The following is a 26165-nucleotide window of genomic DNA, read 5'->3' on the forward strand; positions in this document are numbered from 1 at the left end:
CCTATATTGGTTCAAGAGTATAAACACTGTACACTACAGACTAGCATGGCAGTGATCCCTATATTGGTTCAAGAGTATAAACACTGTACACTACAGACTAGCATGGCAGTGATCCCTATATTGGTTCAAGAGTATAAACACTGTACACTACAGACTAGCATGGCAGTGATCCCTATATTGGTTCAAGAGTATAAACACTGTACACTACAGACTAGCATGGCAGTGATCCCTATATTGGTTCAAGAGTATAAACACTGGATACTACAGACAAGCATAGCAGGGATCCCTATATTTCCTCATGAGTATACACACTGTATACTACAGACAAGCATGGCGGTGATCCCTATATTTCCTCAAGAGTATAAACACTGTACACTACAGACAAGCATGGCGGTGATCCTTATATTGGTTCAAGAGTATAAACACTGTATGCTACAGACTAACATGGCGGTGATCCCTATATTGGTTCATGAGTATAAACACTGTACACTACAGACTAGCATGGCAGTGATCCCTATATTGGTTCAAGAGTATAAACACTGTATGCTACAGACAAGTATGGCAGTGATCCCTATATTGGTTCAAGAGTATAAACACTGTATAATACAGACAAGCATGGCGGTGATCCCTATATTGGTTCATGAGTATAAACACTGTATACTACAGGCAAGCATGGCCGTGATCCCTATATTGGTTCTTGAGTATAAACAGGAATTAAACGCAACATATAATTACGAAATATGCACTCGTTGACATTGTGAAGGCCTTCCGTGTAGAGAGTGAGTCATTAAACTATGCGTATTCAAATTGCAATATCATATTCATTTACTAGACAGACAATACAGCCCACTGTTCATGCGTGCAACGCAATAGATGATGCGACATAATTTTTTAGGATTGCATAACTGTTTAATACACACAGAGTGCATGTTCCGTACAGACGGACTGCGTACACTTGTCGCGCTCTGGTAATTGCATCAGATTAAAATAAAGCTGACTGTTTGATGACACGAGTTCTTCAACTTCTGACACATCCGTGATCATGGATAATGAGCACAGACATGTATTCTGCTCTGTGAGGGGAGATAGAGTCGTTACACAGGTAAATATATCGCTTGTTCACACTCAGCACAGCGAGATAGAGTCATTACACAGGTGTGTGTATCACTTGTTCACACCAGGCACAGCGAGATAGAGTCATTACACAGGTGAGTGTATCGTTTGTTCACACCAGGCAAAGCGAGGGGAGACAGAGTCATTACACAGGTGAGTGTATCGTTTGTTCACACCAGGCACAGCGAGGGGAGATAGAGTCATTACACAGGTGAGTGTATCGTTTGTTCACACCAGGCAAAGCGAGGGGAGACAGAGTCATTACACAGGTGAGTGTATCGTTTGTTCACACCAGGCAAAGCGAGGGGAGACAGAGTCATTACACAGGTGTGTGTATCACTTGTTCACACCTAGCAGCACAGCGAGATAGAGTCATTACACAGGTGAGTGTATCGTTTGTTCACACCAGGCACAGCGAGGGGAGATAGAGTCATTACACAGGTGAGTGTATCACTTGTTCACACCAGGCACAGCGAGATAGAGTCATTACACAGGTGAGTGTATCACTTGTTCACACCTAGCAGCACAGCGAGATAGAGTCATTACACAGGTGAGTGTATCGTTTGTTCACACCAGGCACAGCGAGATAGAGTCATCACACAGGTGAGTGTATCGTTTGTTCACATCTAGCAGCACAGCGAGGGGAGATAGAGTCATTACACAGGTAAATATATCGTTTGTTCACACCTAGCAGCACAGCGAGATAGAGTCATTACACAGGTGAGTGTATCGTTTGTTCACACCAGGCACAGCGAGATAGAGTCATTACACAGGTGAGCGTATCGTTTGTTCACACCAGGCACATCGAGGGGAGATAGAGTCATTAGACAGGTGTGTGTATTGTTTGTTCACATCTAGCAGCACAGTGAGGGGAGACAGAATCATTACACAGGTGAGAGTATAGTTTGTTCACATCTAGCAGCACAGCGAGGGGAGACAGAATCATTACACAGGTGAGAGTATAGTTTGTTCACACCTAGCAGCACAGCGGGGGAAGATACAGCGAATCTCAGCACAGCGAGATAGAGTCATTACACAGGTGAGAGTATCATTTTTTCACATCTAGCAGCACAGCGAGGGGAGACAGAATCATTACACAGGTGAGTGTATCACTTGTTCACACCTAGCAGCACAGCGAGGGGAGACAGTGTCATTAGACAGGTGTGTGTATTGTTTGTTCACACATTGCACCGCGAAGGGAGATAGAATCTAAACTCAGGTGAGTGTATCGCTTGTTCACACCTAGGAACACAGGTGAGTGTATCGCTTGTTCACACCTAGGAACACAGCGAGGGGAGACAGAGTCATTTCACAGGTGAGTGTATCACTTGTTTACACCTAGAAGCACAGCGAGGGGAGACAGTGTCATTAGACAGGTGAGTGTATCGTTTGTTCACACCTAGCAGCACAGCGAGGGCAGATAGAGTCATTACACAGGTGAGTGTATCGTTTGTTCACACCTAGGAACACAGCGAGGGGAGATAGAGTCATTACACAGGTGAGTGTATCGTATGTTCACACCTAGGAGCACAGAGAGGGGAGATAGATTCATTACACAGGTGAGAGTATAGTTTGTTCACATCTAGCAGCACAGCGGGGGAGATAGAGTCATTACGCAGGTGAGAATGTCGTTTGTTCACATCTAGCAGCAGAGAGAGGGGAGAAAGAATCCTTACACAGGTGAGTGCTTTTAGTGCCACGTCAATGTGCATTTCATAGAAGGGTGATATGATATGTGGTATGGTTTCTATCGAATGTTTGGTAAATAATATACCTGTTTATAGGATTTATATATTTAATTTTCCTGGTCTCGAAACGTGCACAGTATTCATATCAGTCCAGTAAATTCATTACGGTCTCTGAAGGAAATAGAATTATTGTGAGTTCTTGTGAAAAAAGGCAACACAAGAGAGATTGTGGGTCAGTGTCACATACATTGTCGGTCAGCCATTGACCTTACATGGAGGGTCGTTTTACTGTACACACAAAAACTACCTCCCGAGTGTTGTCTGTCTCGTCAGTAACGTATGCTCGGTGAGGATAATTCATTTGAAAGAAAATAGACAAGAGAATCGAATTAGGTCAGATAGTTTGTGAAACTTCCAACGAATAGAACGAGAAAACAAAACGCAACGTGTTTTATAAGCCAGAAATAAGTAAACGGTTAAAAAACAACCCAGTTTCTGACGCTATCAATATAAACTTATTATTCAAAAACGTTATATATAATTGAAAACTGACAAAAATATGAATTATAACGGATCATGTGAGGAAATCGATAATATTGCATATTTCAGATTACCGACCGAGTTTTTCGGCCCCAAATACCCAAACCGAAAGCAAAAAGACCCTGGCCTTATTAATTGAGACCAATCAATTAAAGATGTTGATTTCATTCCCAACTGTTTTTTTCTGACCTTATTAGCTGAGGCCAATCAATTAAAGATGTTCACTTCAATCACAACCTGTCTTTTCTGACCTTATCAGTTGAGGCCAATCAATTAAAGATGTTGGCTCGATTCACAACCTGTTATTTTTTTACCTCATTACTTGAGACCAGTCAATTAAAGATGTTGACTTCATTCACAACCATTTTATTCCCTCATTACTTGAGATCAATCAATTAAAGATGTTGACTTCATTCACAACCAATTTTTACCTCATTACTTGAGCCCAATCAATTAAAGATGTTGACTTCATTCACAACCTGTTTTTTTCACCCTAGATGACGTTTAATTACTCGTTATTTTCGTGTATTTTAGGGGTAGCCAACTGGTTAAGATATTCACTCGTTCGGTTTCCTACATTGGCACAATGTGTTAAGCCTTTTTCTGTTTTTTCCCTTGTTGAAAGTTTGCTGAAAGTGGCGTAAAGCCTGACCAACTTGTGTTTGGAACGTTGACGAATATGTTCTCCTTTGTGAATACATCGTCTACCCGGATAGTGGAAGGTCGTTAGTGAAATATGTCAGTCGTCGTTACACGCTGTTGTGACCCGGGAAGACCCTGGTTAGAATAGGTCGGCAACAACCAATGCGTGTCGTAAGAGGCGACTAACGGGATCTGGTGGTCAGGCTCGCTGACTTGGTCATCGTATCCCAACTGCACCACACTCAGCAAAATTCCAACTATATGGCGGCTGGCTGTAAATAATCGAGTCTGGACCAGGCAATCTAGTGATCAACAACATAAGCATCGATCTACGCAATTGGGATGCGATGACATGTGTCAACCAAGTTAGCGAGTCTGACCATCCCTTCCCGTTAGTCGCCTCTTACGACAAGCATGGGTTACTTAAGATCAATTTCGAACCGGATCTTCATGGTATCTCGCCTTACAAAGTGGGAAGTCCTAGTTTTTTGTCGAAAACCCAACACACTGTGAACGCGGTAACACCATACATATATTTACCGACTTTGACATAAAGCTGAAGTCAACGGTTAACGGTTGTAGTAGGTTTATCGCATGACCTATGTCTTCATGCGTTGGCACACTCCGACGATATTAAATTGGGTCCCTTGAACTTACCTGTGTAGGTGAAAGCAAACAGAGGATGTAGTTATGTCAATATGAGTCGTGGCATTTCTTCACACGTTATCCCAAATAATAACATTGCGAGGGTCGTGTAACCACCGTCCTTGAGTCAGATAATATACTCTTGACCGAGATTACATTTTTGCCTGGCACAAACTATACAGAGAATTTGCCCCCCAAACCTGAGTTTATAGCGGTCAAGACGTCTGACTTTGTGTTCTGGCGATTAGGTGCCTGACTCTGAAGGTGTGGGTTCGAATCCCGGGTGGCACTAAATCCAACAAAAGTACTAGAATCTGTACTTTACCAAGAAAGTGTAATCCCAAATACACTCATGCCAATACTGGTTGTCACCCCCTTCAATTTTTTATATTGGAGAGGGGGTGTGGGATGGGGATGTGGGGTGTGTATTGGGTTGGGGTGGGGAGGGGGGTGACAACCATTAATGGCATGAGTATATAACATGTGTTACTTTGTAGGAGTTGGAGTAAAATAAAACAAAAACATTAAATTTCATGGAAAACGTAGCTTGATTCAGTCGCCTTAGGGTTTGAGATTCGCGGTGTGGATTCGCTTCTCATTGGCACGTCAGAAAGCTGCGATCGTGTGTGGTTATTATCTTGGTTCGCCACCACCATGACTAATACACCTATACTGTTAAATATAATACTGAAAATATTTATAACGCGCCTTTTCCAGGCTAGATATCATGCTGAAAGCACACAATGTGATCATAATCACCCCGGATAAACCAAGCTTCCTGTTAGGCGCTAGAAGGTTAATAACTTTTTCACCGGGTACCCATTTTCTGCTGGGTGAACAGATGCAATTTTGAACAAACTCACTTTTCTAAGTCGAGACCACATGTGTCACACGTGCTTCGTTGTGGTGCTGGACAGAAGTTCTAGAAACTCTCAGGAGTCAAGCTGTCACACACGGTCACTCATCCAAAGACTCTCCGCGCCTAACGTTGCCTAACTTCAACTGATTGGGACTTGAACTCTATGCACATGACCACACGCCATCATCTGAATGCACTGACCCTATTTCAGATAACGTACTACGAATATTTTAAGCATTATCAATATGGCATGGCCGTATTCTGGTGCAGAAATTCTGCAAATTAATGCTTGATGACGTTCTCAATACATCCACGTAGACAATACTTTCACCCCGTAGAACCCGTGAAGAAGGTTAGAACTGGGCCCCGTTCCTCAAAGCGATCGTAGCGCTAAAGTGATCGTAACTCCCATACTTTAACATAGACTTACGACTGTCGTAGCGCTACGATCGCTTTGAGGAACGGGACCCAGATCTTCAGGCAACCCATGTTTGTCGTAAGAGTCGATTAACGGGATCGGGTGGTCAGGCTCGCTGACTTGGTTGACATGTCATCGTATCCCAATTACGTAGATGGATGCTTATGCTGTTGATCACTGTATGGTCTGGTCCAGACTCGATTATTTACAGACCGCTGTACAATATGTACAACGCTGTACAATATGTACAACACTGTACAATATGTACAACACTGTACAATATGTACAGCATATGTTACTGTACAATACAACATGCATAACACTGTACAATACTAACGGGCTACAATATGTACAACGCTGTACAATAGGTACAACATGTTCTACAACCTGTCAATATGCCTTTAAATTCAACAACAAAGGTTCATGTTCTAGGTTAAGGTTTTAAATGACAAGGATATAACACACAGTGAACAAGGTGTAACTATAGGTGTTAGGGTCTGAATTTCGTGACACATACATATGAATGTGTGACAATCAATAGCTCTGTGCAAGGTAGTCAGGAATGTTATAGCGTCACTCCCAACGGTTGCTGAATAACAGGTGAATGGCGTACTATCAGTGTCAATCGCACACTTTCATTCCAGTGTTCAGATTTTGAAGTTTGCAATAAAAACGCCTTTGGTTTGGTTGTACTTGTTACATCTTTCAGAGGGTTTAAGTAATGTAAGTGTCCCTGATAGTGACACGCCTGTATCGTCTTGCTGTGTATCCCCACTTGCTCGTATTTGATCTGTAGTTCGCATCTCTCAGCATTTACACCCGGCAGCGATTGAACAGTGGTGTTACATTACAGTGTAGACAGTATGTATGGCACTGTGGATGCAACTTTTTCCAGGATGATGGTGAGGATGTGGACGTCCCTGACGGTGTCCTCAATTGTAGCAGTCTTATGTATGGTGCAGCCATCGGCAGGTGACGTCGAAGGCATTTATCCTTGTGACAGGTAACTGATTACTACTGCTACTACTACTACTACTGCTGCTACTACTACTACTACTACTACTACTGCTGCTGCTACTACTGCTACTACTGCTACTAGTGCTACTACTACTACTGCTGCTACTACTACTACTACTACTGCTGCTGCTACTCACTGCTACTACTGCTACTAGTGCTACTACTACTACTGCTGCTACTACTACTGATGCTGCTACTACTGCTACTAGTGCTACTACTACTACTGTTGTTGCTGATTTTACCACCAGTGCTGCTGCTGCTACTACTACTACTACTACTACTACTACTGCCGCTGCTACTACTACTTGCTGCGACTACAACAATTACCACTACTTCTACTGGTCCTACTGCTACTACTACTGCTACTAGTGCTACTAGTGTTACTACTACTACTACTACTACTGATATGGCTGCTTTTACCACCAGTGCTGCTGCTGCTACTACTACTACTGCTGCTGCTACAACAACTACTACTGCCTCTGCGACTACAACAAATACCACTACTTCTACTAGTCCTACTGTTACTACTACTACTACTAGTGCTACTATTAGTACTAATATTACTACTAGTCCTGCTGCAACTACTACTGTTACTTCTACTACTGCTACTATTTCTACTACTTGTTCTGTTGCGTAACTATTACTGCAGCTACTGCTACTACTCCCGCTACCAGTGCTACTATTACGACTATTTATCTATTATTACTACTACTTGTTCTGCTGCATAGCTGCTACTGCTACTCTTGCTACTATTACTACTAAATGTTCTGCTGCAACTACTACTGAAGTTACTACTGGTACTATTGCTACTATTGCTACTATTACTATTTTAGCTCTGCTGTTACTACTGTTAGTTCTGGTGCCACTTCTACTGCTGCTACAACTGCTACTACAACTACTACATATACTACCACTACCACTGCTCCTACTACATTATACAACTGCTACAGCTTTGCTACCTGACGTACCAAACACAAATCAGCAGCTATGGAATCCCCTGTTTAGATACTGGTGACTCCCTGCAATTGCTTGTCTTGCAGCCAGATCTACTGCCGGGGCCAACTGCTGGACAAGGTGCAGATGGCACGGATCTACAGAGACTCCAAGACATTCGTGGACATGAACTTGAAGGAGGACCCAGGTATTATTGGTAACAGAATACAGTTTGAGTGAGAGCATGGGGCTTTGGATTGAGGTGAGCGAAGGATGGGTTAATTGTAATCACACACAAGTAGCCAGGTAATAATATCTATTATCTCCCAATCAGTTCAGTATATATTTTATCTCCCAATCAGTTCAGTAAAATACTATATATATTATCTCCCAATCAGTTCAGTATATATTTTATCTCCCAATCAGTTCAGTATATATTTTATCTCCCAATCAGTTCAGTATTTCTTATATCTCCAAACCTGTTCAGTATAACAATCCAAACTTAATTTAGTTCGGTGGGAGAGCCTAGCGTCCGTGCGTTTATTTGGCACGCCGAAGACCCGGGTTCGATTCCCCACATGGGTGCAATGTGTGAAGCCCATTTCTGGTGTCCCCCGCCGTGATGTTGCTGGAATATTGCTAAAAGCGGCGTAAGACCATACTAACTCACTCCAAATTTGTGTATAATTATTGTCTACCCAAGAAATCATTGTACGAATTATGTAATGAACTGTATGACCTGGATGTATGGAGAATCAAAAATAAAAATTAAATGCTTAAAAAAAATCATCATTAACTTCCTCCCGGTTGAGTCTGACTACTGTCTCCCGCCGATTTGAGGCACTGACCACTATGATTGTTCTTCCAGTAACAGTGTTGCGAGCCTTCAATACTACGCTGGCAAACGCTCCGTCCAACAACTCCCAGATCCAGGCTTTCGTAGATCAATACTTCGAAGGTCCGGGGACAGAGTTCGAGGAGTGGACACCCGGAGACTATGTCGAAAAGTACGTGACTATGTTATTGTGTTGAACAGTAGGCGAGAATGTTACCATGTCGAGAAGAATGTGACAATGTTACAACTCCCAGCATATCGGGATGTCCAGTTATCATGTTGAGAAGTAGGTCATTATGTTACCTCGTTCAAATGACAATGTTGAGAAGTTGAAACGTAGGGACAATGTTCCATGTGACAGTGTTACCATGTTGAGAAGTGGTGTTACATGTTGAAAGTAGGTGACAATGTTACAATGTTGATCAGTACGTGACAATGTTACCATGTTGAGAAGTACGTGACAGTAGGCGTGACAATGTTATCATGTTGAGAAGTAGGTGACAATGTTACAACGTTGAGAAGTATCGTGACAGTGTTACCACGTTGAGAAGTACGTGACAATGTTACCATGTTGAAACGTAGGTGACAATGTTACAATGTTGATCAGTACGTGACAGTGTTACCATGTTGAGAAGTACGTGACAGTGTTACCATGTTGAAACGTAGGTGACAATGTTACAATGTTGATCAGTACGTGACAGTGTTACCACGTTGAGAAGTACGTGACAATGTTACCATGTTGAAACGTAGGTGACAATGTTACAATGTTGATCAGTACGTGACAGTGTTACCACGTTGAGAAGTACGTGACAATGTTACCATGTTGAGAAGTACGTGACAGTGTTACCATGTTGAGAAGTACGTGACAATGTTACCATGTTGAGAAGTACGTGACAATGTTACCATGTTGAGAAGTAGGTGACAATGTTACAATGTTGATCAATACGTGACAGTGTTACCATGTTGAGAAGTACGTGACAATGTTACCATGTTGAGAAGTACGTGACAGTGTTACCATGTTGATCAGTACGTGACAATGTTACCATGTTGAGAAGTACGTGACAGTGTTACCATGTTGAGAAGTACGTGACAATGTTACCATGTTGAGAAGTACGTGACAGTGTTACCATGTTGAGAAGTACGTGACAATGTTACCATGTTGAAACGTAGGTGACAATGTTACAATGTTGATCAGTACGTGACAGTGTTACCATGTTGAGAAGTACGTGACAATGTTATCATGTTGAAACGTAGGTGACAATGTTACAATGTTGATCAGTACGTGACAGTGTTACCACGTTGAGAAGTACGTGACAATGTTACCATGTTGAAACGTAGGTGACAATGTTACAATGTTGATCAGTACGTGACAGTGTTACCATGTTGAGAAGTACGTGACAATGTTACCATGTTGAAACGTAGGTGACAATGTTACAATGTTGATCAGTACGTGACAGTGTTACCACGTTGAGAAGTACGTGACAATGTTACCATGTTGAAACGTAGGTGACAATGTTACAATGTTGATCAGTACGTGACAGTGTTACCATGTTGAGAAGTACGTGACAATGTTACCATGTTGAGAAGTACGTGACAATGTTACCATGTTGAGAAGTACGTGACAATGTTACCATGTTGAGAAGTACGTGACAATGTTACCATGTTGAGAAGTACGTGACAATGTTACCATGTTGAGAAGTAGGTGACAATGTTACAATGTTGATCAGTACGTGACAGTGTTACCATGTTGAGAAGTACGTGACAATGTTACCATGTTGAGAAGTACGTGACAATGTTACCATGTTGAGAAGTACGTGACAGTGTTACCATGTTGAGAAGTAGGTGACAATGTTACCATGGTGACACTTTCAAGTCTGGCTAAATTGTGTTTTGGAAAACTAGATATTCCAAGCGTTTCAATGGAACCAAAGACATCTCCCGAAGACGTGATTCAATTTTTGACACTAAATACCATTGCTCTATACAGAATAGCGTCGAGAAGGCCATTCCAGATATAACTATCCACTTCCGCCTTTCATAATTCCGGCCAGCAGCGACCACAGATTAAGACATATCCGACATCTATACAATATGCTATACTGAGCCATATTTCCACTCTCTATATTCTAGCCCGGCCTTTCTGGCGGATGTTAAAGACAACAACTTGAAGCAGTTCGGCAAGTCCCTGTGTGGGATTTGGGAACAGCTGGGCAGGAAGGTAATAATACTTCAACAGTACTCTCTTGTGATTGGTCACAGGAAGAACTTACTTCCAAGATCATTTTGACGTTTATTCCAAACTGGTCCAATGTTTACATGTGCGTATTCAATTTGTCAATCCTTTCATAAAAACGCCAACACAATCTTCACAGATTTAACAACTGTGAAAGTACTATGGATATACAACTTGTTTATTATAATATAAGCAACGTTTTGGTGTAGATACAAACATTGTTAACGAGCAGGTGATTAATGCAGACATCTACAAAGAAACGTCGATTATATTTTTATACAGAAATGGTATATCCATAGAACTTTCCCTGTTGATTTTGTTGGCGTATTCATCACACCATCTTCTACATGGCATTCAGGGGAGTCTTCAGGGGCGGTGGGGTAGCCTAGTGGTTAAAGCGTTGACTCGTCACGCCGAAGACCCGGGTTCGAATCCCCACATGGGTACAATGTGTGAAGCCCATTTCTGGTGTCCCCCGCCGTGATGTTGCTGGAATATTGCTAAAAGCGGCGTAAAACCAAACTCAGTCAGTCAGTCAGAGGAGTCTTCAACTGTTATATGAACATAACAAGATGAAATAAATACATAGAAACAAACCCCCAAACCCATGCAGATATTAATGATATCGTTTAGCTCAAAGCAGCGTTCTGTTACCGGCCAATCAGGACTCCACGTTCTGAACATGTCCACCTTGTGCTGCTGCAGATAAAGAACGACGTCAGGGACAACCAGGAACGTTACTCCCTGCTGTACGTGGAGAACCCCTTCATCATCCCCGGCGGTCGCTTCAGGGAGACTTACTACTGGTAGGATGTGTGTGTGTGTGTGTGTGTGCATGCGTGCGCGCGCGTGCGTATGTGTGTGTACGTGTGTGTGTGGCATGTACATGAATGTGTGCGTGTGTGTGTTTGCATGAATGTGTCTGTGCTGGTAGGTTTGTGAATATATTTCGAATGGATGTCTATGGATGTGTAAATGTGTTTGTGTCGGTGTGTGTGTATGTTGTGTATAGAGAATACTACACGAGGTCTCATTACATACGAATTATACGAAACGAGTGTCCTTCCTATGGTATCTGACCGAGCGAAAGCGAGGTCAGAAACCATAGGAAGGTCACAAGTTTCGTATAATTCGTATGTTATGAGACCGAGTGTGGTATTATATTTATTACTCACGTCTTACATGCTTTAAATTGACAAAATGGCACATTTTTGTTATTTTATGGTTTCAAACCGAAACCGGTTTCATAAAGAGGTTGCGGAAGAATATTTGTTCTGTAGTACACTTTTTGCATGACGTCACACTGTATTGACGTCACTACGCCTTGCTCGTCTGTCCCCTTGGTAACCGACGTCACGATGCATGTCAGTTGTCATCGCCTCGTACAGCCTGTTACATCAAACTACTCCGTAGCACCCCATCTCTTAGTTTGCAGTTGCTTCATTCGGCAAACATCACTGGTGGAAACATTGCGTTTATGTTTTTCGACGCTTATAATACCTCAGTTCGACTCACAATTAAACAGCGACCTGGCAACGTTCGCAATGTTTACATTCCCACAATGCATATAAGTTGTAGAATGAATGAATTCACGTGTTTGTTATGATTGAAAAAGTAGTTTCGTCACAACGTGACCTAGTTGAAAGGTCATCGGTTATCCAATCAAATCGTCAGAATCTCAGGTCAAGTCGTTACGACACAGGTCAGCGCGATACGACACTCCTGTGAGGTACGAGATTAGTATGCACCTACCCATACGTTGACCACGCGGGTAATAAGTGATTTTGTGTGGTATTGTGTAAATGGGTGTGTCAATATATGTGAGCACATGTATGTGTATGTGTGAATATATGGGTGTTACTGTATGCATGGATGTGTGTGCGCTGATGGGTATGTGAATATGTTTTAAATGTGGCTATGGGTAAGTATCTGTGTGTGTGTGAATGTATGTGTGTGTGTTAGCATGGATGTGATTATTATTTGCGTATCTCCGTGTGTGTGTGTGTGTGTGTGTGTGTTTGTATTTGTGTGTTAGGATGTATGTGAATATGTTCATATGTATATGTATATGCATGTGCATTGGTATGTGTGCATTTCAAGGTAACCTCTCACTAGATTGCGCAGTAAGGTGTTTGGGGAAGAGTGGAAGAAATTTGGGAGCAGGGTCGTTTTATATATTATTTATTTATTTGTTTGTTTGTTTGTTTGTTCGTTTATTTATTTATTTGTTGGGGTGGTGGTGGCAGTAATGTGTGTGTGTGTTAGTATTGAAATTGAATCTATTTTAGGAGACTTGCAGCTAACCGTACGATGAAATGCAAGATAGAAGTGTGTGATTAACTTAACATGTGGACGGTGGGGTAGTCTAGTGGTTAAAGCGTTCGCTCGTCACGCCGAAGACCCGGGTTCGATTCCCCACATGGGTACAATGTGTGAAGCCCTGGTGTCCCCCGCCGTGATATTGCTGAAATATTGCTAAAAACGTAAAACTAAACTCACTCACTCACTTAGCATGTAAATCAGTTTGATTTTAATCATGAATTCCGTTATAAACCTGCTTAATATATCATTATCACTTTCACGTAACATGTTCTCTATACTTTGGGGCACAAAACACCAAACAGTTTTGTCTGATGGTTTCTTTGGCAGCTATCTGGTTTGATATTTATAACACCTGGATCAGTGTACGAACAACATTGTAACTAAGGTGACATTAAAATGCCTACTGATAAACAAGCGAGAGGGTGAGAAAAACATTATCTATGTATGTCAAGCGCCGTGAGTATCCAGGTAAGAATGTTTCAAGTACTGTTGGGGGCGAGGTGTAAGGCAATGTGACCTAGTGATGGTGTGTTAAAGACGACATGCCATACTGCTCATAATATCAATCCTTGGTTTGTCTGAATCAGACACGATTACTCACAAACCACCGTCACATGGCTTGAATATGTCCGGGGGTAGTCTAGTGGTTAAAGCGTTCGCTCGTCACGCCGAAGACCCGGGTTCGATTTCGCACATGGGTACACCGACCGCCGTGATATTGCTGGAATATTGCTAAGGCGGCGTAAAACCATACTCACTCACTCACTTGAATATGTCCGAGCTGGTGATAGCAACAGAGGTTACCTTCGACTGTTTTACTTATGAACAAACAAATAAGCAAACATCACGTGACAAGGTGTACTATGTTGCCAGGGACTCGCTGTGGGTGGTGCACGGACTTCTCCGTTGTGAGATGACTCAGACAGTCAGTGGCATGCTGGAGAACTTCTTCTTCATCATTGACAGGTAATCATCATCATCATCATCATCATCATCATCATCATCATCATCATCATCATCATCATAATCACTCCCACCAACACCAACACCATCATCATCGCCCCAATCGTCGTCGTCGGGTATATCGGGTTAAATCTTCTTCAGAGACAATTTTCGATTCGATGCTGACACCTTCTTGGTCATTGACCCTATTTCCTAGACAGGGATATACTTATTCTTCCCGATATCAATTTATGTTTTGGTATGAACCTTCAGTCCGTGTGCCAAACTTCCGTGCCGTGGTAAGTTAAACCTTTATGTTTGCATTCTACAGATACAGTTTTGTCCCCAACGGTTTCCGGGTGTACTACCAGAAGCGGTCCCAGCCGCCTGTCCTGGCGTGGATGGTAGAGAGCTACTATGATGTGAGTAAGGATAGGGACGCCCTGGTTCGATCCCTAGGTCCCTTGGAGAGGGAATACCAGTTCTGGATGACCAATAGGAGCGTGGAGGTTCAAGTGAACGGCCAGACTCACACCTTGAACCTGTATAACACCGTCACCAACACTCCCAGGTATTGAAATTGAGTGAGTGAGTGAGTTTGATGTTACGCCGCTTTTAGTATTATTCCCGCAATATCACAACGGGGGACACCAGAAATGGGCTTCACTCATTGTACCCATATGGGGAATCGAACCCGTGTCTACGGCTTTGCGAGCGAACGCTTTATCCACAAGGCCACAGCAACTGCCTAATATCAAGTTCGAAACTACGCAGAATATTCAGGTGTATTTGGTCACCCTCCCTGCCAGCTGATAGTTGCAACATTCCAGCAATGACACGTAGTGTACACCATCAGTAGGGACCCGTGAAGATCTGGGTTAGAATTGATCTTCAGTATCCCATGCTTGTCGTAAGAGGGGACTAACATGACCGGGTTGTCAGGCTCGCTGATTTGGTTGACAAATGTCATCGGTTCCCATTTGCGTAGATTAATGCTCATTAGCCTGCATAACGATGAATATACATACACAACGGTCATGTTGTTTTAAACTTGAGTGTGTAGCTAACATGTTTCGTAACTGGCGATTAGAGAGTCATATCACATATACTATGCTAAAGGGCAGTTTCCGACAGGTGACTAGACAAATTGCAAATATTCACAACGTTCTTTGATGGGGGTTACAGTTAAAGGGGGTACTGCAGAGAACTTTCATATTGCGATATATTGCGATGCGAAAGCATGTATTTATAATCCAGTTACTGCTTGATTTATAGAAGAAAAACACAACAAAATCACTATGCTTGATTAAGCTTTAATAACAACTTTTAATTATCCGAAGATTTCCGAGTGTTACGAAGTTTTTCGAATGCAAGTCAAAATACCGGTTTTCGATCAGCGTATTGCAATACGTATCATTTTCACGTCTGAACCGGTAAATACCGGTAAACCGGTTATATTGCGCAGCCCTAGTTACAGTATACCAGGTCCAGTAGAGCTGTATAAAATGTTTTACAGACAAATGGGAGCAGACAAATCATGACAGATATAATTCCTTATCTGACTTGTAGCATACCTTCCCGCGTTTATTAATATTTACTTGCCTCTGTATGTGTTTGTGACAGGGGCTTTCGGTGAGACACGATGCGCTCACTTATTTGCGGATGGAGTGAGTGAATGAATTTAGTTTTACACCGCTTTTAGCACTATTCCAGCAATATCACGTCGTGTGACACCAGAAATGGGCTCCACACATTGTACCCATGTGGGGAATCGAACCCGGGTCTTCGGCGTGACGACCGAACGCTTTAACCATGTGCTACCCCACCGCCGCATTTGCGGAAGGAGAGTTAAAAACCATGATGTTGTCAGAATCGTAAAATGGATTCTGCTTAAAGTATTTTTTGATTGGTTTGTCGCTCAAATATTCCAATGTTTGATATACATTTTCTCCTTTACTCAGACCAGAGTCTTACGCCGAGGACGTGGAAACAGCAGGGGAGACAACTGAAGGTAAGCAAGGGAGACAACTGAATATCAGAACATTCTATGTTGAGTATTGAAATGTTGAAGTTCTAAATTAAAATAAATATTCACCATTATTTATTCATTGGAAATGTTTAAATTTAACCAACTGAAATCATTCAAAAAACATTTTTGGACCCATCTCAATCTCACACCTTAACATGGGTGTGGCCATTTTGAATACCAGTACGCGTAACAGCATATGCCGTCGTGGATGATGTTTGTGACCCGGACAACGGAAGCTGAACTATTGGCAGCATTTAGGAAATCAAGCTCTCAAGTTTCTCACAAAGGCACACCTACATTTTCTGTCTCATGCCCTCTGGCACCCTTCGAAAAAATTGCATTTCTCTACCTGTAACCCATGGGCGTGGATTGCTGCTCACACTATTAATCACTGGATTATCTGATCCCGACTCGAATCAATACTGACCACCATCTTATAGCTAGAATATTTTTGAGTTATGAACCAATCTCAGCATCCCAGTTCTATGTTACAGAGCAAGCGTCCGGCATCTACACGAACCTAGCTTCAGCAGCTGAGAGTGGCTGGGATTTTAGTAGCCGCTGGTTCTCGCGTGAAGACGAGACTAACATGAGGCTTAACACTACTGTTATCACAGACATTATTCCTGTAGACCTCAACAGCATCCTTTGCAGGAATGAGAGACTCCTGGCGCGCTTCTATAACATTACAGGTAGCTTGCTGTCAATATACTAGATACTCCCCCCATCACTGTATATCGCATTCTGATTGGACCGACTAGTATGCACAAAACCCCAATGCTGCCACTTAACATATTTTTTTCGCCGAACTTTCTCGTTGCTTAAATTATTTTGTCGTTGTTTCTGTCTAAAGCTTCGAGTTTCCTGTATTTTCTCGTTACTTCAAGTTTCTTCCGAGAACTTGAAAGGCTTCTTAAAAAACAAATGAAGCAACGAAAGAATAATCTTAGCAACAAGACACTTTTCAAAATAACGACAAAATAACTGAAGTAACGAGAACATAATTAAAATATATCGAAAACAATTCTTCCAAGCACTGACAAAATAATCGAAGCAACGAAAAAGAAATGACTTTACGCTACAAAAATGGCAGCATTAGGCTTTCGTAGGTATGGAATCTTCGACAGAAAATATCTTTTTGATAACGCTTCTTTCTCACAAGTGATCGGAAGGTAACTCAAATACTGATTCTGTTAAATAGATGTTGTGATTCAGAGAAATGCAAGTATCAAGACACCCGTGAAGGTCCGGGTTAGAATATTGATCTTCAGCAACCCATGCTTGTCGTTAGAGACGACTAACGGGATCGGGTTGTCAGGCTCGCTGACTTGGTTGACACATGTTATCGGTTCCCAATTACGCAGATCCATGCTCATGCTCATGCTCACTGGATTGTCTGGTCCGGCCTTGATTATTTGAAGACCGCCGCCATATAGCTGTAATATTGCTGAGTGCGGCGTAAAACTAAACTCACACACTCACTCACACGTATCAAGGAAGCTTTGAGAAACTGTCTAGTAGCATCTGGAGTATGATTCATAGTGTTTTGTACCTTAATCTAGTGACCAATTCTGGTTTAATCTACACTTTATCTGTTCAGGAAACAGTGTAAAATCCAGGTACTACTCTGAAAGATATGAACGGCGGAAAGATGCTATAAAAGAAGTGTTGTGGAATCAGAAAAAAGGCGTCTGGCAGGATTACTACATTCCTGACCAATCTCTGAGAGACTACTTTTTCCCGTCCAATGTATTTCCTATGTATGCTGGTTGCTATGGCAACACCGATGCAGAGCGCGAGATGATGGAGGAGAAGGTCGTGAGTTACCTACAGGTATAGTATCGATATCTTAACAATTCGTAATAGTGCTAAGTGAGAGAGGGAAAGTTTTACATCGCATCGGCAATGTTGCAGCCATGTCAGGATGAGAACAAGTTGGTTGTATTCAAATGTCTGTCTACAAAGGACAGTAAACAGTAAGTTCAGGAATGAGTGAGTTTAGTTTTGCGCCGCTTTTTTTCAACATTCCAACAATATCACACCGGGGACACCAGAAATGGACTTATCACACCGGGGACACCAGAAATGGACTTCACACATTGTAACAATGTGGGCAAGTCAAAACATTGATTACACAACAGTCTCGTTTCCTGTTCACTGGGTCCCGTCCTATTGCGCAACTTAGTACAATAACCAGTACTAACCAATTCATTTAACTGGATACATAATTATTATTCAGCATTATCTGATACATCTAATCACTTGTATATTGCAACACTACGATCCTTCTAATCCTTGCAAACACGTCGTGCAGCGTGCTCTATCGTACAGCAAGCTCTGACAAACGGAAACCTGGTTATAGTGGAAATCTCAAAACGAGGCTTTCCCGCTAGAAAAGTTTGGCGGTCTGGTACGGACTTGATATTATATCGATCGCATTGTGTGTTACATAAATAAGCGCAAAAAACACATAACAGGTGTAACCAGTGAGCCAGATACATTGTGAATCATTTTACGACCTTATCAAACAGGGGCAGTCTGTGACCGTCTTAGTTAAGGCCATGCTGCCTACACCTCGCCATAAAATACAGAAATACGATGTTACTAAAATTTAAAATTAACATTCATTTCTAAATACCATTTTCTTATAAAACAAAGAATTGGAATTCAGTGTAACCATAGTTGTTTGTGCTGTCTATGTTCACTTTCACACGAGAAAATTCGGATCGGCTGAAAAGTAGGTCATTGTCTGAATAGGTTAATGAGACTCATGTTTCGGTTTGAATTGAACCTGGGTCTTCGGCGTGACGAGCGAGCGCTTTAACCACTAGGATACCCCACTTCCCAAGTAAGTTTAGGATCGCAGTTTAGGTAGTAAAATATTATTTTGTCAGAAATTATCATCCATCAATTAAAACTAGGCTATTGACCAGTAGTGACCAAAGTTAGACCACCTTCCTGGGAATCAAGGTGACTTACGGTACTTCTGCTTCCTACATGATTCCCAGGATATACGTCATTACTTTGGTCACCAGTGGCTGTATGCACATATGGTTAGAATATTGATTTTCCGTAACCCATGCTTGTCATAACAGGCGACTAACGGGATCGGCTGGTCAGGCTCGCTGACTTGGTTGACACATGTCATCGGTTCCCAATTGCGCAGATCGATGCTCATGCTGTTTATCACTGGATTGTCTGGTCCAGACTCAATTATTTACAGACCGCCGCCATATAGCTGTAATATTGCTGATTGTGGCGTAAAAGTAAACTCACTCACTCACTTAGCGTTGTAAGGTATAGTTCAAGCTGTTATAATGACTTGAAAGTCGAGTATTTCTTTAAGAATGTGGATGTGCAAAGTGAGTCATACCAGACCTGGGAATATATATCACGGACTCTTTGGGTAAAGGTACAGATAAACATTTGCATGCTCGACAACATTTAGACATAATTTGATTTGAAGTATGTAGTTATTACCTTTTCTTTGCATTGAAAATACCATGCCCCTCCCCCCCCCCCCTGTGAAGGAATTATGCTTAATATACATGGAGAAACTTACTTTACTAGTTTTGAGGGTGATAGTTTGACATGCTTTTGACCACTTCATGATGATGAATACAGAACACCAAGGTAGCTATAATAGCTTACCGTTTTAACATCTGAGCTGTGCCACTTTTCCCTTCTGCTCACAATTCCACCGTTTCGGAATACAACAACATTCGTTTTCTTCATATTGATTTCAAGTCCCCACTTCTGACTTGTATATGTGTCATATATATTAAGGATAAAACGTTTGGTGTTTTAGTTGCCAAAGTCTCTCACAATGCAAGTGTGATTCCTGATATATACTGAAGGAAGCAATAAGAGAATACCATTGCATGGCAGTGTTCCTTTATTTGTCCTCAGATTTCCTCCCTCAGCGCTATTCAAAGCTGATGAAAACTGGAAAATATTTAAAGAGCACTTGAATTTTATTGTGTTCCTTTATTTGTTTCTCTCAGTATATGATAATTATGATAAGGAACGCGCTCAGCTAATAATATCTATCTTTTCAGGCACAAAACGTACTACAATACGAAGGCGGTGTTCCCACCTCTCTATCAAACACCGGCCAACAGTGGGATCTGCCCAATGCGTGGCCGCCATTACAACACGTCATTATTACATCATTAGCTGAAGGCAGACGCAAGCAATCAAAAGCTTTGGCTATAGAACTCGCCCAGCGCTGGGTTTACACAAACTGGCTTGGCTGGAAAAATACCCGACACATGTTTGAGAAGGTATGAATGTTTTAGTCATTAAACAAGCCAGTTGTCCCTGATCTGGGGATTCGGTATGGTAAGGGACCGTTCATAATTTATGGCTTGTGTGTGTGTGTGTTTTTGGTTGTGGGGGAGGTGGGTGATGATGATTATAAGGGGGTTCACCCATTTTGTTCTGGCGAGCTAGGGGGTCATCAATTTTGTACACACATACTTGGGGGTCATCAATTTTGTACATAAATTATGTTTTAAATTATGCTTAGAAATTATAGGTTGAGGGGGGGGGTCATTGATATTGTAAATGACATGCAGGGGGTCACTTATTTTGTACATAAATTATTAAAAAAAAATTTATTTTATTTTTCACATTGTACATGCTAATCCACATTGTCATCATCACCTCCCCTAGCCATAAATTATGAACGGTCCCTAAGACAAGACCTCAGCCATTGCACTGTCCTTATAAATGAAATCTGTCTGTAGTGATTGACTGTCAAGGACAACTCTATCCTCCATTCTACCATGACGTCGTCATATGAGCGATATATTCTCAAGTACGACGTTAAACCCAATTTCACTTCACCTCATTCTACCATGACATTTAAGTATGTTAGATTTTGATTGGCTGTTACTAACAAATTAGAAGTGAATATTTTTCAATAACCACTTCTGAGAGCCGGTTCACTGCACGTAGGAATATTTTGCACTCATCAACCCTTACAAAGGTAAACAAACATGTCGTCTGAAACTGTTACGTTTGACATCGGCGCTTTCTTTGATGTGTTTGGATCGGATATGGAGGGAAATATTGACCCAGTCCGGTTCCAACATGAAATGACTGAACAATCACCCAAAGTAACTCTAAGTACCGAAGGTATGAGTATGTAAACGTAATAATGTCCAGTTTCTAAGCGTCGTAGTCTACTCCTGTCAAAACACTACGCAAGGGTAATGAGTGCATAATTAAAACGCGTTTTATTCATGTCGCATATGTCATGGTAGAATGGAGATAATCCTATTGTGTTTACATTTTGGAAGTGATTATAGTTGGTTGAACGCTGCTAAATGTTTCATTTAGTAAACACAATAGGATTATCTCCTAATTGAACAGACATAATGCGAACCACTGTGGCAAGCGGGTGGTTAGTGCAGTTATTATCAGGAATGAACCCCCAACACCTACAAACCCCACCACACACACACACACACACACACACACACACACACACACACACACACAGAGACACACACACACACACACACACACACACACACACACACAGAGAGAGAGAGAGAGAGACACACACACACACACACACACACACACACACACAGACAGACACAATCTACCAGCTATTCTCCAATAGTGATACTGTCGGTTCTCAACCTCGACTTCGACCTCAAAGCAATAAAATCTATTTTTGCAATTTATGAAATACTCTTACACATCTACTACCCTAACCCCCCACCACACCAGACACACCCCTCCCCGAATACACACATAACATTACCATAACGAACGTTTTAGCGAATGAATATGTTTTACCATGTTTTAGCATCATATCAGCATGAGGGACACCAGACATGAGCTTCACACAAGGTACCAATGTAGGAAATCGAACCCAGGTCTTCAGCGTGATGAGCGAACAAATTAACTACATTGTACTAACCTACACCATCGCCATATCAAGCATTTGAAGTAAGCCTTTATTTTACGGACAGTTGACAAGTGGTAACATAGTTGAGACGGTTGACAAGTGGTAACATAGTTCAGACAGTTGACAAGTGGTAACATAGTTCAGACAGTTGACAAGTGGTACATAGTTCAGACAGATGATGAGTGGTAACATAGTTCAGACAGTTGACAGTGGTAACATAGTTCAGACAGTTGACATGTGGTTACGCCATATCATGTGGTAAAGACATTGTGGTTACATAGTTCAGACAGTTGACATGTGGTTACATAGTTCAAGGACAGTTGACATGTGGTAACATAGTTCAAGGAATAAAATACTCTTATTTCTCTGCAGTACGATGTGGACAACGTCGGGAGACGCGGAGGAGGAGGAGAATACGACAGTCAGGTACGGGTTTGGTGCTCTTCCTTCGGCAGCGACTGGGTACCAGGAAGGATGAGATGTAGCTGAGACTGTAGTATGAATGTGCACTGAACCGGTGACTGGAGTAATGATTGAACGCACAAAGAACATGAGTGAGTGCGTTTAGTTTTACGCCGCACTCAGCAATAGTCCAGCTATATGGCGGCGGTTTGTAAAAAATCGCGTCCTGACAGACAATCCAGTGATCAGCAGCATAAGCATCGATTTGCGCAATTGGGAACCGATGACATGTGTCAACCAAGTCAGCGAGCCTGACCACCCGATCCCGTTAGTCGCCTCTTACGACAAGCATGGGTTACTGAAGATCAATATTCTAACCCGAACCATCACGGGTAACAAAGAGCAGGAGTGTGGAGTTAATGCTGTAAAATCGACCACGTTCAGGCCTACCAAAGAAAACTTTCCCATTGTGCAGAAAAACGCAGAAATCGTAGAAAATAGCCATAAACATTAACTCGAAGGCAACTTTAAACGAGTAGCCCGCAACTTCGATTTTGCGCATGCGCACATGGAAGAGGAAGTCTCGACCGCATGTTGACAGTTTCCAGCTTGGACAAAAGTTACATTCCTTTTTAAGTATTTCTATTGTGTTGTTTGGCATTTATCATCATGATATTTGTGTGCACACTTGTTTAAATTACTTTCCATTCGTATGAAACGATTGACAGCAATCATTTCGACATATTTAATACTTTTTCTACGCGAGGCGATTCACGGTTGCTCGGAAAATGGAAAGAAGCCCGGATCGTAATGCGCATGCGCAGTAGAAGTCAAAGTTCGCTGATATAAAAATGTTGCAGTTTCATAGTTTCTCCTTGCCGTTTTTACTGTTTCAGTAGCGAGGTAATGTGTTTATGTTGCTATTTCCACGATTAATGTGGGCTTTTCTGCGTTTTTCTGCACAGTGGGAAAGTGTTCTTTGGTAGGCCTGACGTTATTCTTGTTAAAATACTGAAGGTCTCCGATGCTGGTACTGGGTTTTAGTTAACCTTCGCATATAATGTGGTGATCGTGGGCGTTAGGCTACCATCCTTTGATATAGGCTTACGATCATTGTAGCACTGAAATCGCTTGTGGCAGAACAGAACAGAACTTTATTGCTGTTCAGGCCGTAAGACAACGGCATATAAAGATCAAAGTGATTATACAAGTGTATATATTTTGGTTACAGGGCTGGTAGTCTGAGTATAAGGCATATAAGCTACAAATAATATATAGCTGTACATAGTACTTTCTTTTACACAGACTTACATCTAGATTTTCACATAATTTTACAGAAAAAAGTGACTTTATAATTCACTTTCCCAGTGTCTTGTACCTGGACATGACAGTGTTACAAAAAGTACAAAGTTTTCTTAGTTGACCAACATTTCATTTGGAAACAATTGACCATTTAACATTGGCCTTTCTTAAAAGTAAGGTTTAATGAATTTCTGGAATCATCAAAATAGGGACATTCTAAAATTGCATGGTATTCATCAACAATAGAGGTATACCGGTATTACAGAGAGTACATATGTATATTCATACTTCTATATGCAAGTGGAGAATATAAAATATAACACTAGCTTTCTTTCTATCTTTGTACTTAAATAGCCATGAATACATCATACAAATAGAAATGAAAAGCTTTAATGGGAGCTGACAGTGGTTGGCTGGCAGTTACTGTACAAAATAATTCTGATGATGAATTTAAATGAGTATTAGTATTTAATCGTTAATAAAGTTCACTTGTTCTTGACATATTCAGTTATGGCTTCCTGGTATCTTGCCAAAATCGCTTTGACAGTGTAACACATGTTTGCGTTAACATTCATGTTTGTTGAGTACATGTGTACATTTGTGTAACAAATATCCCATGGCTACAACTATCTTGTACTTCAGTACTTCAGGTACCCTCTCTCCCTCATTCTCTCTCTCTCTCTCTCTCTCTCTCTCCCTCTCCTTCTCCTTACTGACTGCAACTATCTTGTACTTCAGTTGCATGCTCATTTATAAAGAATATAAACAGGGAACGACTTAAAGTACAGCCCTGTCTTACACCACTGGATATTGAAAAACAGCCTGTTCGTTCATAATTTACCTTGATACATGCACTCACAGAAGCATATTTTTGTTCTTTGTGCGTACATAACTTTTTAAAAGCACTGACAGTTTGTGTTAACATTCATTTTTGTTGAGTACATGTGTATATTCCGTATCATCCTTCTTTCTTTCAGACCGGGTTTGGTTGGACAAATGGAGTCGTGTTGGACTTACTCAGTCGCCATGGAGACATCTTGACAACAGACACGTCGACGTCTGAAGCTCCAGCAACTATGCCGTCCATGTTTATTTGTGTTTACCTGTTTGTCAACGCAATGCTAGCCGTGGTCTTTCACCGTTGAGTAATCCTGGTCTGTGGCCAGTAGCAGTATAACCAGAGTATTGATAATCAGTGATCATGTATGGATTTATATCCACTCCTGAATAGATGCATACACTACCCAGGCAGCTTGAACCTCCTCACCCGAATGAGTGAGTTTGGTTTATCGCTGCCCTTGCTGGATCCCAGTGTGTCAAATTGATGATGAAGGGTTGGAGGTTTGGACGTGTGTATATTGATGTTGAAGGGTTGGAGGTTTGGACGTGTGTAGATTGATGTTGAAGGGTTGGAGGTTTGGACGTGTGTAGATTGATGATGAAGGGTTGGAGGTTTGGACGTGTGTAGATTGATGTTGAAGGGTTGGAGGTCTGGACGTGTGTAGATTGATGTTGAAGGGTTGGAGGTTTGGACGTGTGTAGATTGATGTTGAAGGGTTGGAGGTTTGGACGTGTGTAGATTGATGTTGAAGGGTTGGAGGTTTGGACGTGTGTAGATTGATGTTGAAGGGTTGGAGGTTTGGACGTGTGTAGATTGATGTTGAAGGGTTGGAGGTTTGGACGTGTGTAGATTGATGTTGAAGGGTTGGAGGTTTGGACGTGTGTAGATTGATGTTGAAGGGTTGGAGGTTTGGACGTGTGTAGATTGATGTTGAAGGTTTGGAGGTTTGGACGTGTGTCAGATTAATTTTGAAGGGATGTGGAAGATATGCAGGTCCGATGTTTAAGGTTCCATTGTGTAGAAGCCCACGAACATGATTAAGGTGTATACAGCTAGAAACATGATGAAACCGGGAAACCACGACATATTTTCACATGTCAAATGGACGTGCTCTCTCCTACATGAGTAAAGTGAGTGTTTTTTTTAATGTGACGGTGATTCAGATATGAACGCGAACAGTCTTTAGAGTTTGATAATCTGTGACGAGGTGAAAAGAACAAGGCTCTGTCACAACTGTAAATCGGCATATATACGACACATCAAAAGTTTAGACTCTCTAGTGTAAATGTATCAAGTAATTTCAGTCAACTGTTCTAAACTAAATTTTGCAAAATATTCCATACTGTTTAAAGGTACTGTGTACACATGACCTGATGAATTGTAAAACAAATTCGTACGTTGAAAAGATTATTGTCATGAGTTCAATAAGTGATGAAACTCGGCGAATTCTTAATAAAACTTTACACCAAAACTTTGCACGA

The 26165-nt window shown here is 41.6% G+C and overlaps 1 protein-coding gene across 7 annotated transcripts; it reads left to right on the plus strand.

The window, feature by feature from the left end:
• Window positions 1-998: 998 nt before the first annotated feature.
• Window positions 999-25642, plus strand: LOC124280802 (trehalase-like). 7 transcript variants are annotated; one of them, XM_046716777.1, is made up of 15 exons: window positions 1028-1102; window positions 5346-5423; window positions 6801-6908; window positions 7963-8063; window positions 8724-8862; window positions 10821-10908; window positions 11629-11729; window positions 14119-14211; window positions 14519-14758; window positions 16149-16198; window positions 16711-16908; window positions 17817-18049; window positions 20275-20499; window positions 22512-22565; window positions 24821-25642. In XM_046716777.1, exons 2-15 carry the CDS (start codon window positions 5356-5358, stop codon window positions 24986-24988), a joined length of 1866 nt encoding a protein of 621 aa, XP_046572733.1. In that variant the 5' UTR covers window positions 1028-1102; window positions 5346-5355; the 3' UTR covers window positions 24989-25642. The 7 variants fall into 7 exon arrangements, with proteins under 7 accessions (XP_046572734.1, XP_046572733.1, XP_046572737.1 ...); XM_046716778.1 differs by lacking the exon at window positions 5346-5423 and having other exon boundaries at window positions 999-1102; XM_046716781.1 differs by lacking the exons at window positions 1028-1102; window positions 5346-5423 and adding an exon at window positions 1117-1155.
• The last annotated feature ends 523 nt before the right edge of the window (window positions 25643-26165 follow it).

Source organism: Haliotis rubra, unplaced genomic scaffold (assembly GCF_003918875.1).
Source record: "Haliotis rubra isolate DU_JTF1 unplaced genomic scaffold, ASM391887v1 Scf274, whole genome shotgun sequence".
NCBI classification, from domain to species: Eukaryota; Metazoa; Mollusca; class Gastropoda; order Lepetellida; family Haliotidae; genus Haliotis; species Haliotis rubra.